The sequence below is a fragment of the Nicotiana tabacum genome, chromosome 8 (genome assembly GCF_000715075.1).
Source record: "Nicotiana tabacum cultivar K326 chromosome 8, ASM71507v2, whole genome shotgun sequence".
Classification (NCBI taxonomy): Eukaryota; Viridiplantae; Streptophyta; class Magnoliopsida; order Solanales; family Solanaceae; genus Nicotiana; species Nicotiana tabacum.
In genome coordinates, this window is record NC_134087.1 from 26,556,027 (window position 1) to 26,581,603 (window position 25,577).

At 35.4% G+C, this 25,577-nt stretch overlaps 1 protein-coding gene across 1 annotated transcript; it reads left to right on the forward strand.

The window, feature by feature from the left end:
* The first annotated feature begins 15,094 nt into the window (after window positions 1-15,094).
* On the forward strand, window positions 15,095-17,035 carry LOC107794440 (dynamin-related protein 4C-like). Its single transcript, XM_016616924.2, has 3 exons — window positions 15,095-15,344; window positions 15,448-16,671; window positions 16,854-17,035. Exons 1-3 carry the CDS (start codon window positions 15,095-15,097, stop codon window positions 17,033-17,035), a joined length of 1,656 nt encoding a protein of 551 aa, XP_016472410.2.
* The last annotated feature ends 8,542 nt before the right edge of the window (window positions 17,036-25,577 follow it).

Here is a 25,577-nt window from a genome sequence, read left to right on the forward strand (position 1 = left end):
AATATTAAAACTTAAGAGTTGGAACGCGTTTACCGAATTGGCGAACAACTTCTTAAAAATTGAAAATCGTTGAAGACTTGAATACTTCAATTCACCAACTTCACAATTTTTCACGAAATTTCAACAATAAAATAAGCAATTATAGTAGAGAGATTGAGAGAGATTGATGAATTGGTGAGTAAAAATGAAAGAATGAGGGGGTATTTATAGTTGAAAATTGGGAAAAAGTGTAATTATATAAAGTTTGGGGTTAAAATAAAGTTTGGGGGCCAAATGGCTATTTTTGAAAGTTCCAAACGGTCAAAATTGCAGCCCAACGACTACTTTTTAAATTTTTGACCGTTGCTATTTTTTAAAAAAAAAAAATTAAAAGTAGCCGTTAGGCCCGGTAAGACCGACCCAGGCCCGCCAGCGGTCCCGGGCTCGTGGGTTATTTTATCATACCCGGCCCGCCCCGGGCTTTTTGCACCATTAAGGACCGGCCCGCCAGGCCCGTTTAGCCCGTTAGGACTGCGGGCCCGGTCCGGTCCAGTCCCAGCCCGGCCCACCATACAGCACTAATTTCACCACACAATCCCCACACCCCATGGAACACGAATTTAGCACTAATATCCCCAAAATCCCCACTCTTACCTCCAAATCCCAAATCTGATGCCCAAATTTGAAACCCTAATTTTGCTCCCTTTTCCAAGTTTAAGCAGTTTTTCTAGGCCGATAATGGGTCGAAACCTATGCCAGTCAACTATCATTACTAGAAAATAAGTCTATTGCAACGGTTTTACAACCGTTGCGATAGCATGTCTATTGCAATGGTTATACGCGTTACAATATACTTTAAGCCCTATTGAAACACTTCTAAAATAGAACTGTCGCGATAGTTGATTAACCGTTGCCACAGATGTGTCTACTGCAACGGTTGCGGTAACCGTTGTAATAGATCTCTTTGGCGACGGTTTCCCTGAAAAAATTAGTATATTAGGACGCTTTTCATTTCCCTCTTATAATTTTCTTAACCCCAGCCTAGGTCCATCCGAACTTTTAAAAAAGTAAAGAACAATAAAACCTCCTCTAATTTTCCCAAGTCATTTTTGCCTAAAAGACATCGAACCCCTAGTTCTCTATTCCTAAAAGTATTGTCCAAAAGATCCGGCGAACTAGTCCCAATAGCTCTAGCGATGGCGACATCTCCGGCAAGGGCGCAAGGCCACATCTCTAGCAAAGCACATGCCTTTCTAAAGCTTCCTCTCATTGATGTTGGCCACAAACCCTAACCGAAGTCACTGAATCCGGCAAATAGAGAAGACGCCGAGTCAAGAAAACACCCTTGCCACTTCTCTAAAGCTTCCTCCTCATAGACAACAATGGGATCTTGTTAGAACCGGACGAATGGAGAAAACTCAGTAGGAATTGCTTCTTAGATCGTCTATAAAACCCTCGTCACTAGGGCTTAGGGTACCAAGGTATTTTTCTCTATTCTTCATTGTTATTTTCTCTACGTCATTTTTGACTTTGTAGATCTTTGTTTGTGCTTGATGTTTAGATTTCTCATTTACCTAAGGTATTTTGTGTTTCTTCAATTACTGATAACCTTTGTTGGAAACTTTTTGAAGTGAAATCTTCAATTTATGCTACATATATTTTCAGTTCTTTATGATTTGTTTGTTTTATCATTTTTGGTTGGAGGGAAGAGATATTGCGGAATTGAATGCTTATGTTTCATATATTGTACCATTTCATTTGAACAATATTTTTGAGACTAATGACAGAATATTGTGCAAGGACCTCAATAGCATAGCAGCAAAAACAAGTATCAAATTCAGTAAATTATTTTTTCTAAAGAGAACTAACTGAATATATGTCCTGTTTCGTTTTGTTTTTGCTAAAGATTAACTTTTATCTTCATTTTTCATTCTTTTTGGTTCGGATTCCCTTTAGTAGAAGAGGCACCTCAGGTAATTTATGGATCTAAAAATACGAGATGATATAGGAATTGATTTAAGTCAAGTAGACAAAAGACCCTTTAAATATCTCAAGCTCTCACAAATAAAGACTTCTAAGTGTAAAGTATCTATTTACATGTACGAGCAACTTTATTCTTTATTTAACTTTGTGTAGCAGTTAAGATTGAATTGTCAGTCATGCATATTTTGTATAGGAAAAACATAACAAGGCTTCTAGATTTCTAATGGTGAAATAGACAATTTTTTTCAGTTATTTAAATTTATGTCAACTTCTCCTATATAATTCATGCATCATTTTCTATGTTTAAAAAAAAACAAGAATCGGATGCTAAAAGAAAACTAAAAATATGGAACCAATACACCTCTTTTGCAAGCTTATATTCCACTATTGTTAATTCTAGCACTAGTATTGAACTGTGAAGTAGGTAAAACTGTGATTTATTATGGACAAAATGGTCATGAAGGGACATATGTTTGCTCTATCATATTTTATTTGTTGCTCTAAGATTATATGTCAATTCATAAAATGCTTCTCAGTTTTTTTTAAAATTTTTGAGCTGAATGTTACTTTTTGCTTTTGCTTTAACATAGGAATGATATATCAGATTTGTGGAAATTAATATGGGACTAGGCCAAGCAGTAGCATATCAAGAGTACTAGAGAACTGTTAGTTATAAAGACAGCCATCCTGGAGCAAGGGATGTCTAACTCTGGAATCTCTTTGCTCATTTTGAATTTTGAATCTCAAATTATATAACCAATAATGTATATGTTCTACATTTTCTAAAGCAGTAGCTCTACTTGACTCAAAATCATTTTATATATTCTCTCTTTTGCTTGATCAAGAAATATCTAAATGTTATTGCTAATAAGAAAGAGTCTTTTATGGTAAGTTTAAGCAACTACTTAATGCTGAACTTCCATTCTCCAGGCTTGCCAAGAAAATTATCAGCAACTGCGTACTCTTCTGGAAAGAACAAATATCTCTTTCAAGTGCTCCAATGGTGAACTTTCAAATAACTCTTTCTATTGAGTGTGTTCGAAGTGGAATAAAGTACATGTTCCAGTCTGTCCAAAACCTTTATTTTTCAATTTAGTTAGAGACACATAATTTGATTATTTAGTGTCCGATAGCATCTATACATTTGATAAATATCCATAATTGTATCCTTGTTCATAATTGAATCGTTCATACTTTGCAGTATATACCTGTGATTCCGTGAGGGATAGAATTGACTTCAATTGATAGGTACTAGATGGACTCTATAGTTTTACAGTAGGTATTTGACGTCATCTCATTAACGCATTACTATTTCTTGCTTGACGGATTAGCTTTAGTAATATTATCAACAAAGCAAGTCCTTCGGCCATCCATCCATGAAAAAATGTCCTTTGAGGCACAAGACTTGATTGACAGGTTAGTTAATACCATTTTTAATATTATATATGATCCATCCTCTTAGAATCAATTTCACTAGTACTTTAGCGTTCTTTAAAAGGATTATAAAATGATCATGTCCAAATTACTTTGTAAGATTTTTTCGTAGACTAGTTTGGTGGTCCTAATATTTTGGAGCATGCTTGGTGTGGATCCGTACAGTCATAATATAATTTGAGGGACTACTCTCTTTTCTCTAGGCTTAGTTTAGTAGTATGTTAAAGTTCGTTGATATTCAAATGTACTAGTTGTGTTTACTGGACATATTCATATGGTGGCAGAAAAAAATACAATATACATAATTCATGAGATAGCTTCCATGTAATATGTAGGTTCTGACATAAATATTTATATTGCATCATCAATTTTAATTGAAAAAAGTTTTAAGAATGTAAACAAATCATACATCTGGAAATTTTTTTTTTTGTGCAGTTAAGTTGAAATCTTTGTGGTTTCTGGTAGTTTTAAATGTGCAATTATGCCAAATTTTTTTGCAATGATTTTCATGTGCACTTCGTTAGATTTTTTCTCTCTAGTTAAGCTTGAAATTTTCTACAGTATTTTTTTTATATTTATTGTTGCAGTTAAAGATTGAAACTTTATGTAGTAATTTTTCTTCAGTGGTTTCTTTTTTTTTTCCCAGTTAAGCAAGGAGATCAAGGTAAGAGTTGAGTAATAACACTTGTGTGATCTTGAAGGTAATTGTCTTATATGGATCAATCATCTAGTAATTGCACTGAGTGTTTAATTGTGTGTCTATAATAGTTCAATCATCCAACATGATTTACCTTATTTGGAAACTTTTTGGAATTTCAACTTTTGGCAATTGACAAGTTTGTTTATGCAGTGCTGATTTTTGTTTATTTGTTTTTCGGGTTTTGATTATACCAACATGATAAGATATCTCAATTAAGAATGAACTACTAGTAAAGATAAAATAAGATATTCTTGTGTTATTTGGTTGATGAATATCATATTACTAGAGTTAGTGAATGTTTCATCAAGATTGACGTTTTAAACTGCTAGAAACTTTAAAGTTAAAAAAATATCTTTAATTAAAGGAGATTTTCAGTTTGGTGAAATGACCATAAGGTATGACAATAAGTTTTGTTTTTCATTTTCAATGAGATTTATTTTTATTTCTTGGAGTTTTTGAAGATGTTTGTTACAATAGCTAAAGTGATGTCTATTGGTGCATGTTAGTAGGAACTGTGTTTCTGCTTGCTCGTGCTTTTTGTATTTGACTTTAGTAGAATATGAGGTTGTTGCCTTATGAAGTTTCGTACTTTTGTATTTGACTGGTGTTTCTAAGTTATAAAGTTCCGGTCTTTTTCTTATGATACTTTTCCTCTATAGTTAATATTGGCACATGAGACTTATACTCTGTAAATTGAACTTATGGATAGTACTTTGATGGTAGTCGTTAGTTGTATGCTTATCTTCTGGCTTGATACTGCATAGTTAGATTGATCAAATTATACTCTAGGTTAAGATTTCTTATATCGCTTCTTTTTCCATGTGAGTTCTTTTTTAATTAATTGTTATATAACCAAATATGATATAGATTGTTTTGTTTTTATTATGATTTTGTAGGTGAAGAAAATAAACAAGGGATAGACAAAAGGCAGTCAATACCTTAAGATTATTAGTTGATAGTTGCAAGGTCTTTAGATGTTCTAAGAATTTTTTATTTTAGAAGTTTTTGCAAACTTATGTATGGTAACTCTTGAATTTATCAAATAATATTCTCTTTTTTGCTTTATACTCTATGAATAGTGCTAGTTGGATAATTTTATTTGTGACTTTGTTATTTAATAGTTTCTTCGGTGATTTGTATCAATTTTAGTATAATATTTTATTATTCATGTAATAACAGACCACTAAAAAATCCGTTGAAATAGCTACTAATAATTATTGTGATATACAATCAAAAAGCATTGCAATCGCCCGAACAGCCGTCGCAATAATGATATTTGCAACGGTTTGGGACCGTTCCATTTGCTAAGATAACCGTTGCAATCTATAGGTTTATGGCAACAATTCCAGACCGTGGCAATACATACACCTATTGCAACGACATTTCAACCTTGCAAGAAACAGTTGTCGTAGACCTATTGGCACTTGACCTAATGTGACGGGCACTTAACCGTTCTATTAGAGCTATTGCAATGGATTTTGAACAGTTGCAGTAGAACTATTTTCTAGTAGTGTATTCTCCTTGAGGATGAGCGATTAGCATGGATTTCGACTCGTTTCGAAGTCCACCAATCTCATGCAAGGCCAAAGACCGGCAGATTTGTCGAAGCAATGCTCAGTCATGTGTTTCTGGTAAAACAGTACATGTTTTCTCCTTTGATTGTATGCACGTTTCTTCTTCAACTTTGTTTGCCTCCCGATTCTGATTTCACTTCTTTTTACCATGCCCTCGTTCATTTATTTCTATTATGGTTTGTTCAAATTAGTAGGTCAATTTCCTCTTATTTTCTCTGTTTAAATTAGAGTTCTGTTGGTTTGTTAAATGGTACCAGTATGCCCAGTTCTACTGTGCTTCTTTTTCTATTCTCTTTCTTTCTTTAGCCAATCATAGGCTGAATTAGTCAGTGGGTTTGGGTTCATCACATTTGGGTTCTATTGCTTATTTCGAGCCCTTTGGTTTTACTTGATTTGTTTCATTGCTTTACTGATTTGGAACTATTTTTGGGGTTTATGGTAAGGCAAACCTGGGGTATTAGAAGCCCACTTGTTTAGGCCCAGGTTTGGGAATCACGTGTCCTGCATTGGTTTAGGCTAGGAAGGTTAATACTAGGAATTCAAAGGATAATTTAGGGAGTTTGGATAAAAGGAATCTGTGCTAACTAACTAGGAAGCTACTAGGAAAGTGGGTAATAGGGCTGATTTAACAAACAGATTAATAATCAGGGTCTAAGTTGAAAAAATGAAAATTACGGAAGGGGTAATTGGTAAAACTTAAAACCAATTCTGCTGCCCTGGGACCTTCTATATAAGTTTGCTTTTCATAAAAATGAGGGGAATTTTTAGAAGACTAAGAGCTAGAAACGGCTGAAGAAATACATGTAACGACTCGAACCGTCGTTTCCTATATTTTCGTCCCGTATTCCCCGTTAAATACTTATTCATGTTTCAATATGTGTACTTGGTGAATTTGAGTCAATTCGGATCGAGTTTGGTATGAATTGGGACAATTAATCTCTTTAAGGAAGAATTAGTTTGGAAAAGTCAACCGGACGTTGACTTGTGAGTTAGAGGGCTCAGAATTGAATTCTGATAATTCGGTTAGTTTCCGGGGATGATTTAAGGCCTAGGAGCGCAATCGGAATTAATTTTGGAGGTCCGGTGAAGAAATTAGCTCATTTTGGCGAAGTTAGTATTTTGGCGATTTCCGGTTGATAGGTGAAATTTTGATCCGACGGTCGGAATGGAATTCTGAGAATCTTTGTAGCTTAGTTATGTCATTTTGGACTTGTGTACAAAATTTGAAGTCAATCGGACGTGATTTGATAGGTTTCGGCATCGGAAATAGAAGTTGAAAATTCTAAAGTTCATAAAACTTGGATTGGAGGTTGATTCATGATTTTAGCGTTGTTTGATATGATTTGAGTCCTCGAGCAAGTCCGTAATGTATTTTGGGACTGGTTGGTATTATTGATCGCGATTCCAGGGGCCTCGGGTGTGTTTCGGATGCCCAACGGGTCATTTTTGGAAGATTTTTGTCGTTTTGAGCATAAATGTAATGATCTAAAGGTTCATTTTTAATTCTAGAGATCCAAATTTGATTTAGAGACTTCCAGAATTTAAATCATGAATTATAGGAGTGATCTGGAAATTTTGGTTTAATTTCATCAAGTCGCGATTGGGTTTTTGACGTGAAATGTGAGTTAATTGTTTAAAGAGCGAAATGGATATTGAACTGGTCAAACGAGCTCCGAATTGAGTTTCGATTAAAGGGTTGTGTTTGTATTATTATTTGTGACTCATAGGAACAAGAATCATCTAATTCCGAGTTCGTATGATGGAGTTAGAGCCATTTTAGTGAAAAATGGCTGTGCTGGAAATTTCTTAAAAGCTGTTGTATTTTCTGCAACAGTGAACAGTACCCGCGCGTGAACAGTAACCGCGCGGGTAAACAGTGAACAGTGACCTCACACGCATGAATAGTGCCCCGCGTGAACAGTACCGAAAATTTCTGGACAGATTTAATGTCCAGCAGTTCGAGTTTGGTCATTTTTTTTTACTTCTAAGCTCGGATTTTGGGCGATTTTTAGCAAGAAATCTTGGGAAATCTTGAGTTAAGTCACTTGTGATTATTTCTACTCCATAATATTGAATTATCATCAAATAATCCGACTAGATTACATGTTTTTGAGGAGTAAATTAAAGATTTAGGCCTAGGGATTTGAAAATAAGATTTGAAGATTTGAGGGGCCATTTGAACTCCGATTTTAGTAAATTTTATATGTACGGACTCATGGCGAGACGAGAAATCCGGTGATATGACTTTCGTAATTTTTCGAGAAGTGGGCCCGGGGTTCGGGTTTTGCGAATTTCGAGAATTTCGATATTTTTCGAGTCTTTTCGGTTGGGTTATATTCCCTTAGCCTATTGTAATATATTCGTTGTGGTTTTGACCAAGTTCGACGCGCGAAGAGGTAAATTTGAGAGGCAAGGGCATAGCGGAGTAGACATTGGACCGTCTTGAAGTGAGTAATGATTTTAAATGATGCACTGAGGGTTTGAAACCCCGAATTGTACAACATACTGCTATGTTGAGATAAGACACACGTTGTATGACGAGCGCGGGGTCATTTACTATTGGGGATTGTGACTTGGTCCATCCCAGTTGATATTTTTACCGCGTAATTGATAAAGATTTATTGTTTTTCACTATGATTGGGCTTATTGCCATATTTGGGCTTCGTGCCAATTATCTGAAATCTTTTGTGAATTTACATCACTATTTTTCTCACAAATTGAAATATTATTTGAACTCAGTCCAATTGAATTATATTATTTTGTGAACTCAGCTACATTTATACTCAACTCGAGATTTAATGATATTTATAATGCTGTTAAGCTGAGCATTATTGTTTTACTGATGCCCAAGAGGCCTATGATTATTTTCTGGACTGATTGAGGCCGAGGGTCATACGTGAGGATATGTTGAGTGATGTGAGGAGGCTTTCAGGCCTCGAGTGTTATATGAGGAGGCTTTCAGGCCTCGTGTCTGATGTGTGAAGGCTTTCAGGCCTATTGATATTGCGCTAGGGCTGTAGGAGCCCCTCCGGAGTCTGTACACACCCCCAGTGAGCGCAGGGTACCCAGGTGAGTTGGGAGTGGGCCCGAGAGGCCGTTGCTTGTGTGTGGTGAGTTGGGAGTGAGCCCGAGGGGCTGATGTTGTGTGCTGGTGAGTTGGGAGTGAGCCCGAGGGGCTGATACTATACTGAGATTTACATATTGAGCCCGAGGGGCAAGCTTTTGATTTATCCTTACTGTGGAAATTATTTGTCTTTACTGTTTTAAAAGAAGAATTATCTGATACTCACTATTTTACTGTATAACTGATTTTACTGCTTGGGATAGCGCTATATTCTGCCGTTATGAAATTTCATGTTTTCAGTCGTTATTTATTTTTATTACTCACTGGGTCGGAGTACTCACATTACTCCTGCACCATGTGTGCAGATACAGGCAGAGCTGAGTTCGCTCCTGAGCGCTAATTCTTTCCAGACCAGGCGGTGACTAGGAGTAACGAGGTAGTTGTTGACGTCCGCAGCCCCGTTTTCTCCATTATCTTTGTTATTTATGATAATTCCAGACTTTGTAAAATATTAGTAAACTCTGTAATAGCTCATGACTTGTGACACCCCGATTTCGGGCTGAGTTGGGAGGGTTTTCCTTGTTCTATCGCGTTTATTTCGCATTTAAGATTATATTGCCCATGATTTAGACTTATTCCTACTAAGTAATTATAAAGAGATGTACTGTTTTGTTGATTAGCTGGCCTTGTCCTCACGAGAGGCATCATCACGATCGGGTTGGGATTTTGGGTCGTGACAAGTTGGTATCAGAGCCTAGGTTACTAGGTCTCGCGAGTCATGAGCTGGTTTAGTAGAGTCTCGTGGATCGGTACGGAGACGTCTGTATTTATCCTCGAGAGGCTGCAGAACCTTTAGGAAAAACTTCACATTCTTGAATTCTTATCGTGCGTCCTTGATTCAGCTTGTAAAGTAACTCTTGAAATTCCTTCCACGTGTTCGTATGCGCGTATGAGCGCTCAGTATCAGATGTGCATCAACGGCTTGTGATTCCCCGATCGAGGGGCGAGATGTGATCTCTATGAGTTGATGTTGGGCCGGTCTAGAGGACTTGAGGTCAGATCTTTGCCTATGGCTTGAGCACCGAGGTGTTGATTGTATGAGCAAGTGTTTTGAACTTATATGTTTGGTATTGACCCTATTGGTTTGAAAGATGACTGGATAGCTACGTGATGAGTAGTACTGCGAGATGTATCTATATGACTCGGAAGTGGCGCGGAAGGTCTGTTGGATGATAGATGAATCATTAAGTGTTTGATTTCCATTGTAACTGGATGTGTAGCAGCGAGTTATGGGCGTGTGAATAATCTTTTCATGTCTCCTATTTGGAGTGAAGTAAATTTCATGTTACGGTATGAGTTTAGACTCAGGAAGATTAAGTGACTGTGTAATGCGTATGACAGTGGAAGGTATACAAAATGTTAATTGGAGGCGAAACAGGTGGGTTATCTCCTGCGGAGTGTTCTAAGGTGGTATGATCCTTATGTTGTCTATTAGAAGATCTCATTTACAAGTGAAGAATATGCGTTGAAATCTAAATTGTGCTGCCTAGAGAGTGGGCTTAACTATTGTGTGAGTGAATGCAAGAATTGCAGAAGAGTTAAAATTCCAGATGATTTGTGATTCCACAAGCTTATGAATGAGTGATTTCAATCTCCCTAAGGTATTACAGCAACAATAGAGAGTGTGCGTATGATTTATTGAGTGCGTTATGTTATATGGCTTTGATCCAAGTTGGGGAGTTTGCTATTAATTAAGTTGATTGCACGGTTAAGAGCTATATTGTTCCAGTCTACCACAAAGATGCCTCGGTATTATTCGATCCCGGTTCCACCTATTCTTATGTGTCCTCATATTTTGCTCATTATTTGGGTACGCCCCGAGAGTTTCTTTCTTTACCTATTCATGTATCTACCCCGGTGGGAGATACTGTTGTTGTGGACCGTGTGTACCGGTCATGTGTTGTGATTATTGGGGGTCTGGAGACCCGAGTTGATTTATTGCTATTGAGCATGATGGACTTTGATGTTATTCTGGGCATGGATTGGCTATCTCCATGTCGTGCTATTCTAGACTGTCATGCTAAGACAGTCACTTTGGCTATTCTAGGTGTTCCAAGGATCGAGTGGCGTGGTATGACTGATTATATCCCTAGTAGAGTGATCTCTTTCTTGAAGGCCTAGCGTATGGTTGGGAAGGGTTGCCTTTAATATCTAGCATTTGTGAGGGATGTTGGAGCTGAGACTCCTAGTATTGATTCCGTCCCAGTTGTGAGGGATTTTCCCGATGTTTTCTTGCAGACCTGTCGGGCATGCCACCGGACAAGGATATTGATTTTGGTATTGACCTGGTGTCGGGCACTCAGCCCATTTCTATTCCGCCATATCGTATGGCACCAACAGAGCTGAAAGAATTGAAGGAGCAGCTTCAGGAACTCCTACATAAGGGGTTCATTCGGCCTAGCGTGTCCCCGTAGGGTGCACCTATTTTATTTGTGAAGAAGAAAGATGGCACAATGAGAATGTGCATTGATTATAGGCAGTTGAATAAGGTAACAGTGAAGAACAAGTATCCTTTGCCTTGCATTGATGACTTATTTGATCAGCTTCAAAGAGCGAGGGTATTTTCTAAGATTGATCTCCGTTCGGGCTATCACCAGTTGAAAATCAGGGAGTCGGATATTCCTAAGACTGCCTTCAGGACTAGATATGGTCACTATGAATTTTTGGTTGAAGTATTATTCACCATTGCTTGGATAACCGTCGTGGATGGTGGAGCAAAGCACGGATTTTCTCTTACACCATACTTTGAGTGGAACAACTCACGTCGAGTGCTTGGAGTAGATCCAGTGATCAAGACATCATCATCACCTTGTGTGATGAGATTCTTAGATCTAGAAGGACTAATCAGAGCAAATGTCTTTTCAACAATTTCAGCAATGCTCACTCCTTCTTTCAATTCAGTTGGAAAGGATCGTTCCCCCTTTGAGTATTGAAAATCAAAGATAGGATCCGATGCAGACGGCATTTGAAATGTTTTTTGTCCTAGCAAGTTTTCTTTGTTCCTAGTGATAGGTCCTACACTTTTCATAGTAGCATCCAACAAGTTTTCCACATCAGATGAAAACTTGGAATCAGTAGCTTTCGCAGTAGTGAGTTTGAAGTTGATCTTCTTTGGATCCATTTATGTGTTCTTGAAATTTGATAATTTGAAGAGATGAGAGGTAGAGATTGTCCCACTAAGCGTGCCAGAAATTTGTAACAACAAATTTTTGCGTCAAGAAAAATAAATAATCAATACTGGAAAATTGCGTAACAAATATAGTATTTGATTTCAATAAATGAAAGTGTTACAATCTCTATGGTATTTCTTTGATTCTTTAAGAATGTAAAGTATCTTAATGAGCTTGACTTTGATTTGATTCAAGGGCTTGTAAAGCTTGATCTTGAATCTCCTCCTTGAACTTGAATTTGGGTTTGATCACGAACAAGTAATTTGATCTTGAACGCCTTGGTATTTGATTTGGCTTCGTTCTTGATCTTGAACTTGTAGCTTGAGTGCTTGAACTTGTAGCTTGTAGAGAAATCTGCGGTGTTTGATCCACGAGCTCTCTGCTTGCTTCTTGTTATTACTTCTGGTGTCTTCTAACTTTATGAAGACCTCTATTTATAGTTGTAGGGAGTGGTATGATTCTGCGATTTGATTGGTCCGTTTGAACTGACCAATACCATCCAAACACTTGGCATGATTTAATTGGCTCATTTATTTGACTTGGATTGTCACATTACTTGACACATGTCATGATTTCATTGGCTCATTTACCTGTCTTGGATTGCCACATCACTTGACACATGACATGATTTTATTGGCTCGTTCTTTTGACTTGGATTGTCACATCACTTGACACGTGGCACGACCCTGGGCTTTAAGACGGGCAAATAGCCATTTGAACCTCAGGCTACTGAAGTGGGCTTATCATTTAATTTATAGTCCAATTAAATGGACTAGCTCAACACATATATTGGCTTTTAATAATTAGCCCAATTTATTAGCCACAATATTTGTTTGGGCTAATATCTTGAATTCAATATGGTTCGAATTATTTTATAAATTTAAATCCAATAAAATTTAAATGCTTACAATTACAAATTAGAAGAACTTGAGAAACTTTAATTGAATCATGATACATATATAAAAAAGAAGAAGAAAAGACCGAATAATCATAATGATTTACACAATTCCAATATGACAAAGTTGTAAGCGGAAACTGACTCGTGTCAAGTAGAAGTGTATAAATAGCACGGGCTAGCCAGTCTTCGAGCTAGTAATTGAAAAATAGTCAGTGTTTGCAAAGTCATTAAAAAATAGTTACTATTTTACTGCAACACGGAAATTTCCAGCATAATATACTAGAGATTGGTGCACCTGTGTATGAACTTCCAGCATATTATGCTGGAACTCCAGCACATAGAAAGTTCCAGCATAATATAATGGAGATTGGAGCACCTGTGTATGAACTTCCAGCATATTATGTTGGACTAGTATATTATGCTGTAACTCCAGTATATTATGCTAGAAGTTCACGTGTGAAAAATTCTAACTCCAGTATATTATGCTGGAATATTTTCCGGATTTTGAAAACATATATTTATCTTTACATGAAAAGTGGCTTAATTTCGATTACGTTTGACCATGTGACTATTTTTAAATTACCACTTGTAAATCTGACTATTTTTGAATTTCACCCTTTGTATACCCTGGCCCATAGCATTGAGTCTGCAACTGTTGAGGGGAGAAATTCAAAAATAGCCAGATTTACAAGTGGTCATTCAAAAATAACCACAATTTTAAAAGTCATCGAAATTTAGCCACTTTTCATGTAAAGATAAATCTGAACGAAAACACTATTCAAAATTCGGAAAATACTCCAACATAATATACTGGAATTCCAGTATACTTTGCTGGAACTCCAGTATATTATACTGGAGCCAGCAAAGTATATCGATCTAGCATAATATGCTGGAAGTTCATAAACAGGTGCACCGAACTCCAGTATATTATGCTGGATCGATCTCTGTTGCAGCAAAATAATGACTATTTTTTAATGACTTGACAAATATTAACTATTTTTAAATGACCAGTCCGAAACTAGCTAGCCCGTGCTATTTTCACATTGTTGAGTAATGGCAGCCAGGCTTTATGGGTAAAACGGGCCCAAAACGTTTTTATACAAAAACACAATGCTTAAGCCGTTGTTTCGGTCTTGCCAAGCATTATAGGCTGTTTTCTCGGAATGAAATCTGTTTCCATCCTAAGTTTGGTTTCCCTTAATTATTTGATTAAGTAATAAAAAAAAAAGTAAAGGGTACTAAGAGAAATGATTTGTTTAAGACAGTACATAAAAATGATTTAGACTAGTAAATTAACGTGTTTAACTTATATACACTTCCGTATAAAAATATTTACCCAAAAAATATTTATTAATAATTCTCCAACAAAAAAATTGGTTTTTGTAATCTTTGATAATAAGGCAAAATCATGGGCAAATCTACTTGCTCTCTCTCTATATATATAAAATGGCACCGTCTGTCACAAGATACTTGTTACAACTTACAATAAATAACAACGACCGGTTAAAACTTGTGTGTCTAAAGATAAATCTAAAATAACAACCTCGTCGCTTGAATAGGCCAACAAGACTACAAGAAAAAAACGGAAAAAAAAATTGTAAATCAAAACCATGAGGAATTATAGAGTTTTTATGAGTCATATAAAGACGAAAACATCTTCTGAAAAAGGTTGAAATTAAAAAGCCAGAAGGCTAGGGTGTGTGGTTCCAGACATCCGCGTTACAGTTTTGAGGTAAAGAACATTAATTAAATTCGGCTTCTTTGGTATTATAACCCTTTTTTATTTAATTATATTTACCATAGATAAAGAATTTTTTGTTACTTGAGAAGTAATCAAATGTAAGGTTTTTTTTTTAGGAAAATGGATGAAATTTTTAGCGTATATATGCATTGTTGAATGTCCTTAGCATAAGGAAAGATGATTTAAAAGTTACTCTTGTTCGTAGGTTCGATTTTGAATTCCCTTGTTAGAATTCCTGGTTACACCACTCAAAATCGGAGCTAAGTCGAGAAAAGAATGTTCAATTGAATCACCTTCGTTTGTTAAAAAATTATAATAGGATAAAACGAATTCTTTTATATAAATGTTGAATCCTTTTGATATACGAAAAAAAGTCTAATAATGTGGCAAAAAGTGCTCATAAATTGTTTTAATTCATGGGCTTAAATCCTAAACGTAACATTCTATCTTTTATTGGAATGTCCTTGTATAAATTCCTGACTCCGCTAATAATGGGTTCGATTTCATGCATATGTTTATTGTTGAACAGAGAACAAGCAATGGACATTAGTGAAAATAAAAGCTATTCACAACAAGAAGATGATTATTTGCCACCCATTGTGTCATCATATAACGATGAAACAATCCTGCCCCCGCTCTTTGATTGCGCGGATAAGCTGCGGCGAAGCTTAAACGTGATGCAACAATGTATCCAACCCCCTCCAGTTCCTACAATTGTTCTAGTTGGTGACAGATGTTCAGGTAAATCTAGCCTTATTGCATCCCTTATCGGAATAAAAATTACGTTAAAAGGACACTTCTGCACTCAACTTCCTGTCCTTATTAAGCTTCAAAATCATCATAGTCGTAAACTTGAAGTTTCCCTCGAGTTTGATGGGAAAACGAGGACACAGAAGTAGAACCGATGATGATGATGATGAGTGGCATGTAGCCTTAGAAATAAGTCGGGCGACAAACACAATTGCTGGCACAACAAATGGAATATCTAACAACCCTTTGACACTGCTCCTGAAAAAGAAAGGTTTTCCTAATCTTACAATTGTGGATTTGCCAGGGATTCCTACCTTAGACGAAGCTAATAAAGAGATATATGAGCGAATACACCAGATGATTTTGAATTATATAACCCCCGAGGACAGGATTATCTTGAATATATTATCAGCCAGTACTGATTCATTGCCTAAAAAATTTGAGTCAATGAATATATCTAAGAAAGTCGACAAGAAATGTGAAAGAACTCTAGTAGTTGTGACCAACGCTGATAATGCTCCTCATAAGTTCCTTAATGAGCTAGTACTTGATAAAGTTACTGCGATGGGACTTAATTATGTCTGTGTCAGGAATAACATTGACTTGGAGACTTTAAAAGAATCCGAGATTATAGAGGCTACGCTTTTTGAAACGAATGAATTTCTATCCAAGATTAACAAGTCTATGGTTAGTATTCCAGTTTTAGCTCGTAAATTGATGATAATTCAAGTAAAGATTACTTCAACAGATATCCAAAGGAAAATCAAGGATAGGCTTAATGCGAATGTCACAGAACTCAAAAAGTTACCAAGTCAGTGCTTCAGCACAGTCGCTGAAGCACTAAGAGTAGTCATGCAATTTGTGACTTCAGCTAAGAAGTTATTGCAGACAATTCTTCCAGGAGGGAATAAGTTCGATGACCACAACGAGGATTGTACTATGTATAAGAAGTCATTGCAGACAATGCTTGACCAGTATTCTGCTCAGTTACATTCAAAGAATCTTGAAAAGAAAGAAGACTTCTTGATGGAAGAGATCATGTATATAAAGGACAGAATGGTGAATGGACTTTCAATTGATTTCCTCAGTTTTCTGCACGAAAAGGTCGATGGGATTTCTAAAATGGCAGAAGAGTTTGTGGGCAAAATGTGGAACTGCATAGAAAGAGTTATCATCGATGTTTTGATGCATCATTTTGATAGTCACCCGCAACTTCAAGATTCCACTGGAAGAGCTGTGCAAAACCTTATTGCCCAAAAGAATGATGAATCGGCTAATTGGGTACGAGAAATCATTGGGATGGAAAAGTTGGCTATAGGTTACACTTGCATTAATCCATGTTATGTAGATAGTTGCAATAGACTCCTAGCTCAAGAAACAACATTTATGGATATTATGAACAAGAATCACTCGATAATAAACATCGAAGGAATTGGAGAAGTTGATGTTGAACATATGAGAAATCACTTAGATGTAGCGCGACTAGCTTTTGAATTGAAGATGAAGATGACTGCACACTGGAAGATATTTTGGACGAGGCAGGTGGATTTAATTTTATGGCGTTGCATATGATATCTGCTGTTGGAAAAATGGTTATTAACAATGAGATGGAAGAGTATATTGCTAATTACCTAACGACAAGTAATGAGATTGAAGAAGCACCCGAAACGGCAAAGGCTTGAAGAGAGTGTAAAATTGCTTGAGTCGTCGAAAGATGAGGTGGTCAAGATTGGAAGAAAGATTACTAGTGAAACTTTATATCTATTGGGTGCTACTATTAGAACGGGAGATTTTTCTTCACAGAAATCTCCATTTATATATTCTTTCGTCTCCTGGTGTATGTCTCTCTATTAACAATGTTCTAGTTAATTAATCCTGCAAACATATTTCCACACGACTGTGATAAATTTGAATTTCCTGAATATAAATTCCGAATAAGCCCAATTTCTGCAGGAAAGAAAAGTCCAAGTTGACTCCCAAGCCCATATATGAAATTCTCCGAAAATAACTTAGTATAAATGACGTTGTATATCTATTCTCAAAATAATAGCCGAAAACTATAATTATATATATACACAAAAAATAGACAAATTTTATACACTTTTCAGCTAACGGATATTAATATAAATAACATCACGCAGGCTAAAAGTGATCTTTTCCAATAATTTAAGGAAGAAATTTAGGGTTTGAATATAAATGGAGTGAACCTTTAAAAAATGATAAGCAGGACCAATTAACAGGTTGTTTATATGCCATAGTCAGGTGAAATAAGCCTATCCTATTTTTCCCCACGAACAAATTCAATTTATATGGTCCCTCAATTTATCTCATTTTGCACAATACGGCTTAGCTTAATTAGAATCCATCTCCGGATTGGGACTAATTTGTTCTACTTCTAGCATTTTTCTCCTTTGACTAGAGTTTGTCTATTTGAATTTATTGCCCGACTTAAAAATTTAAACTCTTAGATGACATGTCTCGTAGTAGTAATACTATTGACTACGTTTTGAGTTTGAATCCCATTGTCATCTATTAATAATATATTTTTACAGTGTTGTATTAGATACACCTTTTAAAGAAGAAGATGGTGTCATCTTTTCGCATACAAAAAGAAGTTCTTATATAAGTGTGTGTGAATACCTTTATTGTTGAAAAAGAATCTGTATATATAAAAGAAGTTGACACCACATTTAAAATAAATATTAATTTGACATTGAAAGTAAAACTTTAAAAGTAAGTATAGCCCTAACTCAGCAATGGCAGCCCAATTTAAGGACGGGCTTGATGCGTACCAAAACAAGAGTTTTTTACACGGATGATCTCTTTATGAAAACTATTCTCATAACTAGTAGTACTACTCATTTATTGCAAAGATGGCAAATTTTATTACAGATATAGCATTATCGGCAATTCCTTAAATGCCGCTACAGTGAGAATCCCATTTAAGACCAGCATTAAGAATACTATTTTCACTAAACAGTCTTGATGTAAATAACCAATAATTAAGGAAACCGTTATCATCTCCACCACTAGACAATCTTGGCGTACCGTTTCCATCTCTCTTTCCCTAAACCAAAAAATCTCAAAGAGTTTTTCCTCTATTTCGTTGATTTACGCCATCTTTTTCCAAAAGAAATAGTATTGTGATTTATACACTATTAAATACCATTATTATGTTGTGTATATTATCATATTAGAATTTTATTATAATTTAGGGGGAATTACGCTCCTTGTCACTTGGCCCAACAGTCCATCAAAAAACAGCCCACGTTTGAAACTCTTATCTGATATCCATTATTATTTATAGTAATACGCAATCAATATATACAATGGTTGAAAAATTCATGATAAATTATAATATAAATATATACGTGATTTTTACTTGGTATATTATCCGGTGTAATTTATACATGGTTTTTACTTAGTATATTATCTGGTGTAATTTATACATGGTTTATATCATATATAAGTTATCTATTGTAATTTATACATAGTTTATTATAATTTATACATGATATCTTATCACAATTATGAGATTATATTCCAGGCTTCTATATGTATATTGTTATACATTATATTCCAGATTTTTTAGTCTCATACTTTCGTTTTTTCTTTTTGGCTTTTTTTTTTTTTTTTTGTAAATGAGAACGAACAGATAATATAAATGTGAATAATAAATAAGTACAAGTCTTTTTATAGTGTAACTTAATTCCTTTTTAAAGAAAATTAATGCTTGAGGTACGTGATTATGGGTCCATGATTTAAGGGAATGTATTTATTGGCTGTTTTCTCAGAAGCAACAAGACAGTGAAACTCATAAAATAAAATATATTAAAACTAAGAGATTATCTAAACTCACAAAATATTTAAAAACCAAGTGATGATGACACACCTAAACATGAAAAGATTAACAACCAAGCTACTGCATTCCAACGGACTTTTTGCAGTAGCATAATTACATCAAAATCCGAAAATTAAAAAAAAAAAAAACTAACTAAGAACATAAACCACAAAATAAAAACAAATAAAAAAACAGACACCTTTCATGCATCAGTTAATGCTCGATCACGTTCAAAAACAAATTAAACTTCCATGATGGCCGCGAACTGCTTCTTAAGGGCTTCTAGACGCTCTTCAAGCATCACTCGTTTTGGAGATAGAACAGGCAGAATGAAATGCTTATCATACCCCATTAGACCACGACACATATGAATAAATACATCCCCTTCAATCTTATCAACCAACTTCTAGATAGTTGATGTCATATAGACCATCATAAAATCAGCCAATCTCAATGAAACAATATCCCAATAAATACCAGCTTTTATGTAAACTTGGAAGGCTTTCTGAATAATATCACTGTTATAATTTGATAAATGATCAATGTTGACCAACTCCAGGCTTATATTGTTAAGCATCATCGTGTGGGCACCTTTCGAGAGCTCCTCCATCAGCTGCTTCTCCAGGGTAGATGATTGACAAACCAATACCTCATATTTTGGATTGATGGTGTTGAAAATCAATCTTTCCATCTCCAAATATTTCTGTGGCCAATCAGCCAATGCATCCTTCTCTGATTCAACCAAATGTCTCACGGCTTCTTTAGGGCTCAGAATTTGAAGGCAAGTTGCACAGTGCCCCTCCAATACATTAAAAACCAGCTTTGAAATATAACTCCACAGTAGACCAGGTAACTCCCTTAGATGATCTTATATTTCCGTGAACTTTTTTGCAAGAAAAAGTTCAAGAAATCAATCTCATCCTAAGTCTGATTCAACCAAATGTCTCACGGCTTCTTTAGGGCTCAGAATTTGAGGGCAACTTGCACAGTACCTCTCCAATAAATTTTTTTTGGGGGGGAGGGGAGAGAGGTGATAGTGGTAATTTTGTATGGGGCGGGGTCACAATATCTGAGACAACTGTCTCATTTGCTCAGTGGTTCTTGGGTTGGACTAGAGCCGTAGTCTAGTTAATTCAAAAGGTACATAAAGAAGAGAAAAAAAAAAAAGATGCACATTTTTCATCAGATTTAAATCATTTAACTAAACTCATCTCTTATCAGATATAATATAATATTTTTTTTAAAATAAAAAATGAAACACTTATCTAGTTGTAAGAAAACATTCACATAAAACTACTATGACAAAACTATTAGATATTCTTTGATAAAATGATAAAAGAGAAAAAAGATTTACAACTAAATATAATGCTCATGCATGAACTTTCATCATAAATTAGACAATGAAACTCATAAGATATATTAAAACGAAGAGATCATCCAAACTCAAAAAATACATTAAAAATTAAGTAATGACACCTAAACATAAAAAAGACTAACAGTCAAGCTACTGCATCCCAATGAACTTCTTGCGGAAGTAGAATTACATCAAGCCCGAAAATAAAAAGAGCAAACTAAAAGAATATCAACCACAAAATACCAACAAAAAAATAGACACCTTTCATCACTTAATACCCAATACCGTTCTAAAATAAAGTTGCATATTATATTATTGTCAACTTCTCCTTAAGGGCCTGTAGATGCTCTTCAAATATCGTACGTTTTGAAGAAGGTACATACACTATGATATGCTGATTTTCCCTTATTAGACCCCTACAGATATCATATATTCTAGCCAATCAATGTCATCAACCAACTTGTAGATGGTTGATGTGATATCGACCATTATAAAATCAGCCAATCTTAATGAAACCACGTTCCAATAAATGTCAATATCCATGTAAACGTGGAAGGCCTTCTAATCAATGTCACTGTAAGGTATTAAATGATCAATGGTGACCTCATGAGCTATTCCTTTAAGCATTATCTTGTGGGTGCCTTTTGAGAGCTCCTCCATCAACAGCTTCTCCTTGGCAGATAATTGAGATACTATTTGCTCACATTTTGGATTAATGGTGTTAAAAGTCAATATTTCCATCTCCAAATTTTTTTGTGGCCAATTAGTCAATTCACCCTTCTTTGACAATCAATTCTCTTACGATTTCTTTAGGGTCACGCAGAGCTTGAGGGCAAGCTGCATAATGCCTACCCAATGCATTTAAACCCAGCATTGACATATATTTACACAGTAGATCGGGTAACTATTAGAATTTTTTCCTGAATTTATATTCTATTATGACTCTCTTTCTTGAAGGAAGGGAAAAATACTCCTAAAATGATTAAATCTCTTCCATATGCCTTTTCCTTTTCTTGGAAGAGAGGTTTTTACTTCTATAAATTGATATTTTCTTCTCACGACAAGAATACAACTTCCACAATATAAACACCAAAGAGTTTGTTTAGGGAGAGATTTTTCTTTTGATAGTTTTTTTCTTTTATATTAATTTTATAATATGTAGGTCAATTGACCAACCTTATTAAAGTTTTATGCTTTTTTAGTATCATCAAAATTCTCTTTGTTAGCTCCCGCATGCATCATATTATTTCGAGCCCAACAAGTGGTATCAGAGTCAATAGTTCAGAGTCAATGGTTGAAGCAAGGTTGAAGATAAATTCAAGGTGAGTTCAAATCAAGAAACAATCAATTTGACGATAATGAAGATTTATCCAAAAAAAAACTTTTTTGAATATGATGCAACATGTGGATATAAATTTACAATTATAAGTATTCAAAACCTCTGTTACTATATCTTTACAAAAATAAAAACTCCTTTTAACCCATATTTTGGCCACTTTTAACCAATATCTATTATAACACATGGGCTAGGGCTGCTTATTCGGATCGGATATCTGAAATCAGAACCGATCCATTTAATTTTGAATTTTGAATTTCGGATTGGATCGGATTTTGGATTGTGTTTATTAAAATTTTGAATTTTGGATCGGATTCGGATTGGTATATTTTAATCCGATCTGATCCTAAATCCAAAATTATTAGGCAATATATAAATAGTGCACTTTAATTTCTAATAGTCAATACTTCCTTTACATCTTCCTCCAAGTTATTACCTTTACAATTGCTAGATTTAGCTATATTGGCACCATAGTACTCTCATAATTGAAATAAACATGAATTTTCTTAATGTATTGCCTCTTTTACAAAGAAAATATACATATTAGTTTGTAACTTTGAGATATAATAATACGATCCTAAATTCGATCCGATCCAAACTTTAAAATCCGATCCGGTCCTATATAATTCGGATCAGATTCGGATTGCATTTTTTAGAATCCGAATCCGAAATGTGATAAATCTGATCCGATCCGATTCGTGCACAGCCCTAACATGGGCTACAATGCAAGTTTTAACCCATGCTTCTCTTTGATACATGAACTTCTTTTAACCATATCAATTTTAATCTATGTTTAGTCTTATTACATGGGCTTCTATTAACCTATTTTTAGGATTCTTTCAACCAATACTAAGGTTTTTCAACCTATACATATTTTAATCATGTCAAACACCAGTGATGAAGATTATGTGAAAAAGAAAAAATTCAAGTTTTGTCAAAAAAATTCAAGCAAAAGGGAAGGATTTTGCTCTGAATTTATATTCTATTAGGACTCTCTTTTTTTGAAGAAAAAGAAAAAGATTCTTAAAAAAAATATATCTCTTTCCTATGTCTTACCCTTTTCTTGGAGGAGAAGTTTTGTACTTATATAAATTGATACTTTCTTCTCACAACAAAAACATAACTTCCACAATGTAGTCATTAAAGAATTTTGTTTAGGGAAAGATTTTTCTCACAATAGTTTATTTTACGTTATGTTAATTTTATCATATGTAGGTCAATTGACTAATCATATTAAAGTATAAGCTTTTGAGTGTAGTTCTCTTTGTTGTTTGATTTATTGTCATCAAAATTCTCTTTATTAGCTTTCACATGCACTATGTTATTTCGATCATATCAAGTGGTATCAGAGCGAATGGTTAAAGCAAAGTTGAAGACAGGTTGAAGGTGGGTGCAGATCAAGCAACAAACAATTTGACGATAATGAAGATTTATCCCAAAAAAAAGTTTGAACATGATGCTACATGTAGAGATAATTTTACAATCAAGAAATATTCAAAACCCCTACTACTGCATCTTTATAGAAATAAAAACTCATTTTAACCATATTTTGGCCACTTTTAACTAATGCTAGTTTTAACCAATGTCTATTATAACACATGGGCTGCAATGCAAGTTTTAACTCATGTTTTTTTAATACATGAGCTTCTTTCAATTATGTCAGTTTTAACCTATATTTAGTCTATTGCATGGGCTCTTGTTAACTTATTTTTGGGCTTCTTTCAACCAATACCAATAATCATGTCAAGCAACAGTGATGAAGATTATGTGAAGAAGAAAATCAAATTTTATCAAGAAAATTTAAGCTAATGGGAGATTTATTTGGATTTTACCCAGAATTTATATTCTATTAGGACTCTCTTTCTTGAAGGAAGTGAAAAAGACTCCTAAAAGGATTAAATCTCTTTCATATGCCTTATCTATTTTTTTAGGAGAAGTTTTGTACTTCTATAAATTGATATTTGCTTCTCACAATACGAACACAACTTCCACAATATAGTCACTAAAGAGTTTTATTTAGGAGGGAGTTTTTTATCTCGATAGTTTTTTTTGTTTATATTAGTTTTATCATATGCAGGTCAATTGACCAACCATATTAAAATTTACTTTGGTTCTCTTTATTGTCTGAGGAATTCTCTTTGTTAGCTTTCGCATGTACCATATTATTTCGATCTCAATAATAACTCCCTGGGATAATCTGATATTTTCTTGATTCTTTTATGCAGAAAAAAGTTCAATAGATCGGTCTTTTCATCATTTTGCATATCATTAATTTCTTCCATTAATAAATCTTGTTGGTTTTCATGAGCTTGCTTGAGTTGTAGACTATCATAGTAGCGTTGAAATAAACTGATATCTTAGCAGCAACTTTCATCTCAGGATTTTCTGGAAACTCCCCATAGTCAATCACCATTAAGAAGCTTGGTTAGTGACTATTTTGTTCATAAATCCTTTTGACATGGAATAGTTTTCCCTGTTAGGATTTGTTCAGATTTTCTTTCCATAATTGGATTCTTGAAGGAAGGAAAAATATTTTCCATAATTGATTGTATTTTTCCTAAAAGGAAAAAAAATATCTCTTCCATATTTGAAAAATCTCTTTTTTGTAGGAAAAATTTGTAGACCTCTATAAATTAAGGATCTTTCCTTCATACATAACAGTAGAATCCATAAGTAATGTTACACGGCGCCTTTCTGAGATTCCTTGGAAGGGCGACGTAAGGCTAAGCAACTGATGTCAGTGCAGTTGTTGTCCGCCAACTGAGGTCCCCTCCGTACGCTAGACTAGATTGTCAGTGCCATACGAGAAAACCAATGTCAAGAGCAATTGAGAGAACATGAATGAGAATTGAGAATGAAAGAAAGCTTGATTGCATTAATAAAAGCTATTACAGAAAGGCAACGCGGTGTCGAGGGGGAGAGACACCAGTACAGAGAATTGTTTGCTTGCTAGAAAGTTTGATTGCTTGATCCCCCCTAATAATGCTTAAAAAAAATAATCCAAAGCTACAAGACTAGACTTGATTAAGCTAGAGAAACATAATGGAAGTACATGGAATAAAACTACTCTATATTTACAATGAAAAAGACTTAGTTTGCTATAAGGCAGAAAACAGGTCCGTTGTCAGCAGCATAGTCTTTGGCATCAGGGTCTGCGCGCGCGGCGCTGTTGGCATCTGCCTGCGGTTGGGCGCTGGCGAGGGATATCGGTGGGGCGACAGAGGCACATGCGCGCTTGTCACTTTGCGCGGCCAAGACCAGCTAGGACGCCACGAGGCGCGCCCAAGAGGTTATGGGGCACGGCTGGAAAGCCGCCCATGACATTCTCCCCCACCTGAGTTGGCGACGTCCTCGACGCCTTACTTGCAAGATAATCTTCAATTAGGCTCTTGTAGGCTTTGAGGTTTGTTCCCCTCTCCCAAGTGTTCTCCTCTGCATCACAGCCCTGCCATTTCACCAAGAACTCTTGGTGATCTTTCCTTGAGGCATGAATCACTCTATCATCAAGGATAGCTTCAACACGCCTTTTCCCGGTTGAATTGGGCCCTCGAATACTGGGTATTGTGAGCTGGCTCCTTGAAGGATCCTCCGTGTCTTCCCGAAAAGGTTTCAGGAGGCTGACATGGAAGACAGGATGAATTTTCCACCAAGCTGGGGTATCCACCCGCTATGCAACTTTCCCAATGCGCCTTT

Bases quoted from the DNA above. Each gene is read 5' to 3' on its own strand.
- LOC107794440 (XM_016616924.2), top strand. From the start codon at position 15,095: ATGGGTTCGATTTCATGCATATGTTTATTGTTGAACAGAGAACAAGCA. The intron at 15,345-15,447 runs GTAAATCTAGCC...AAATCATCATAG, and splicing joins AGTTGGTGACAGATGTTCAG to TCGTAAACTTGAAGTTTCCC. The intron at 16,672-16,853 runs GTTACACTTGCA...TTTGAATTGAAG, and splicing joins GATGGAAAAGTTGGCTATAG to ATGAAGATGACTGCACACTG.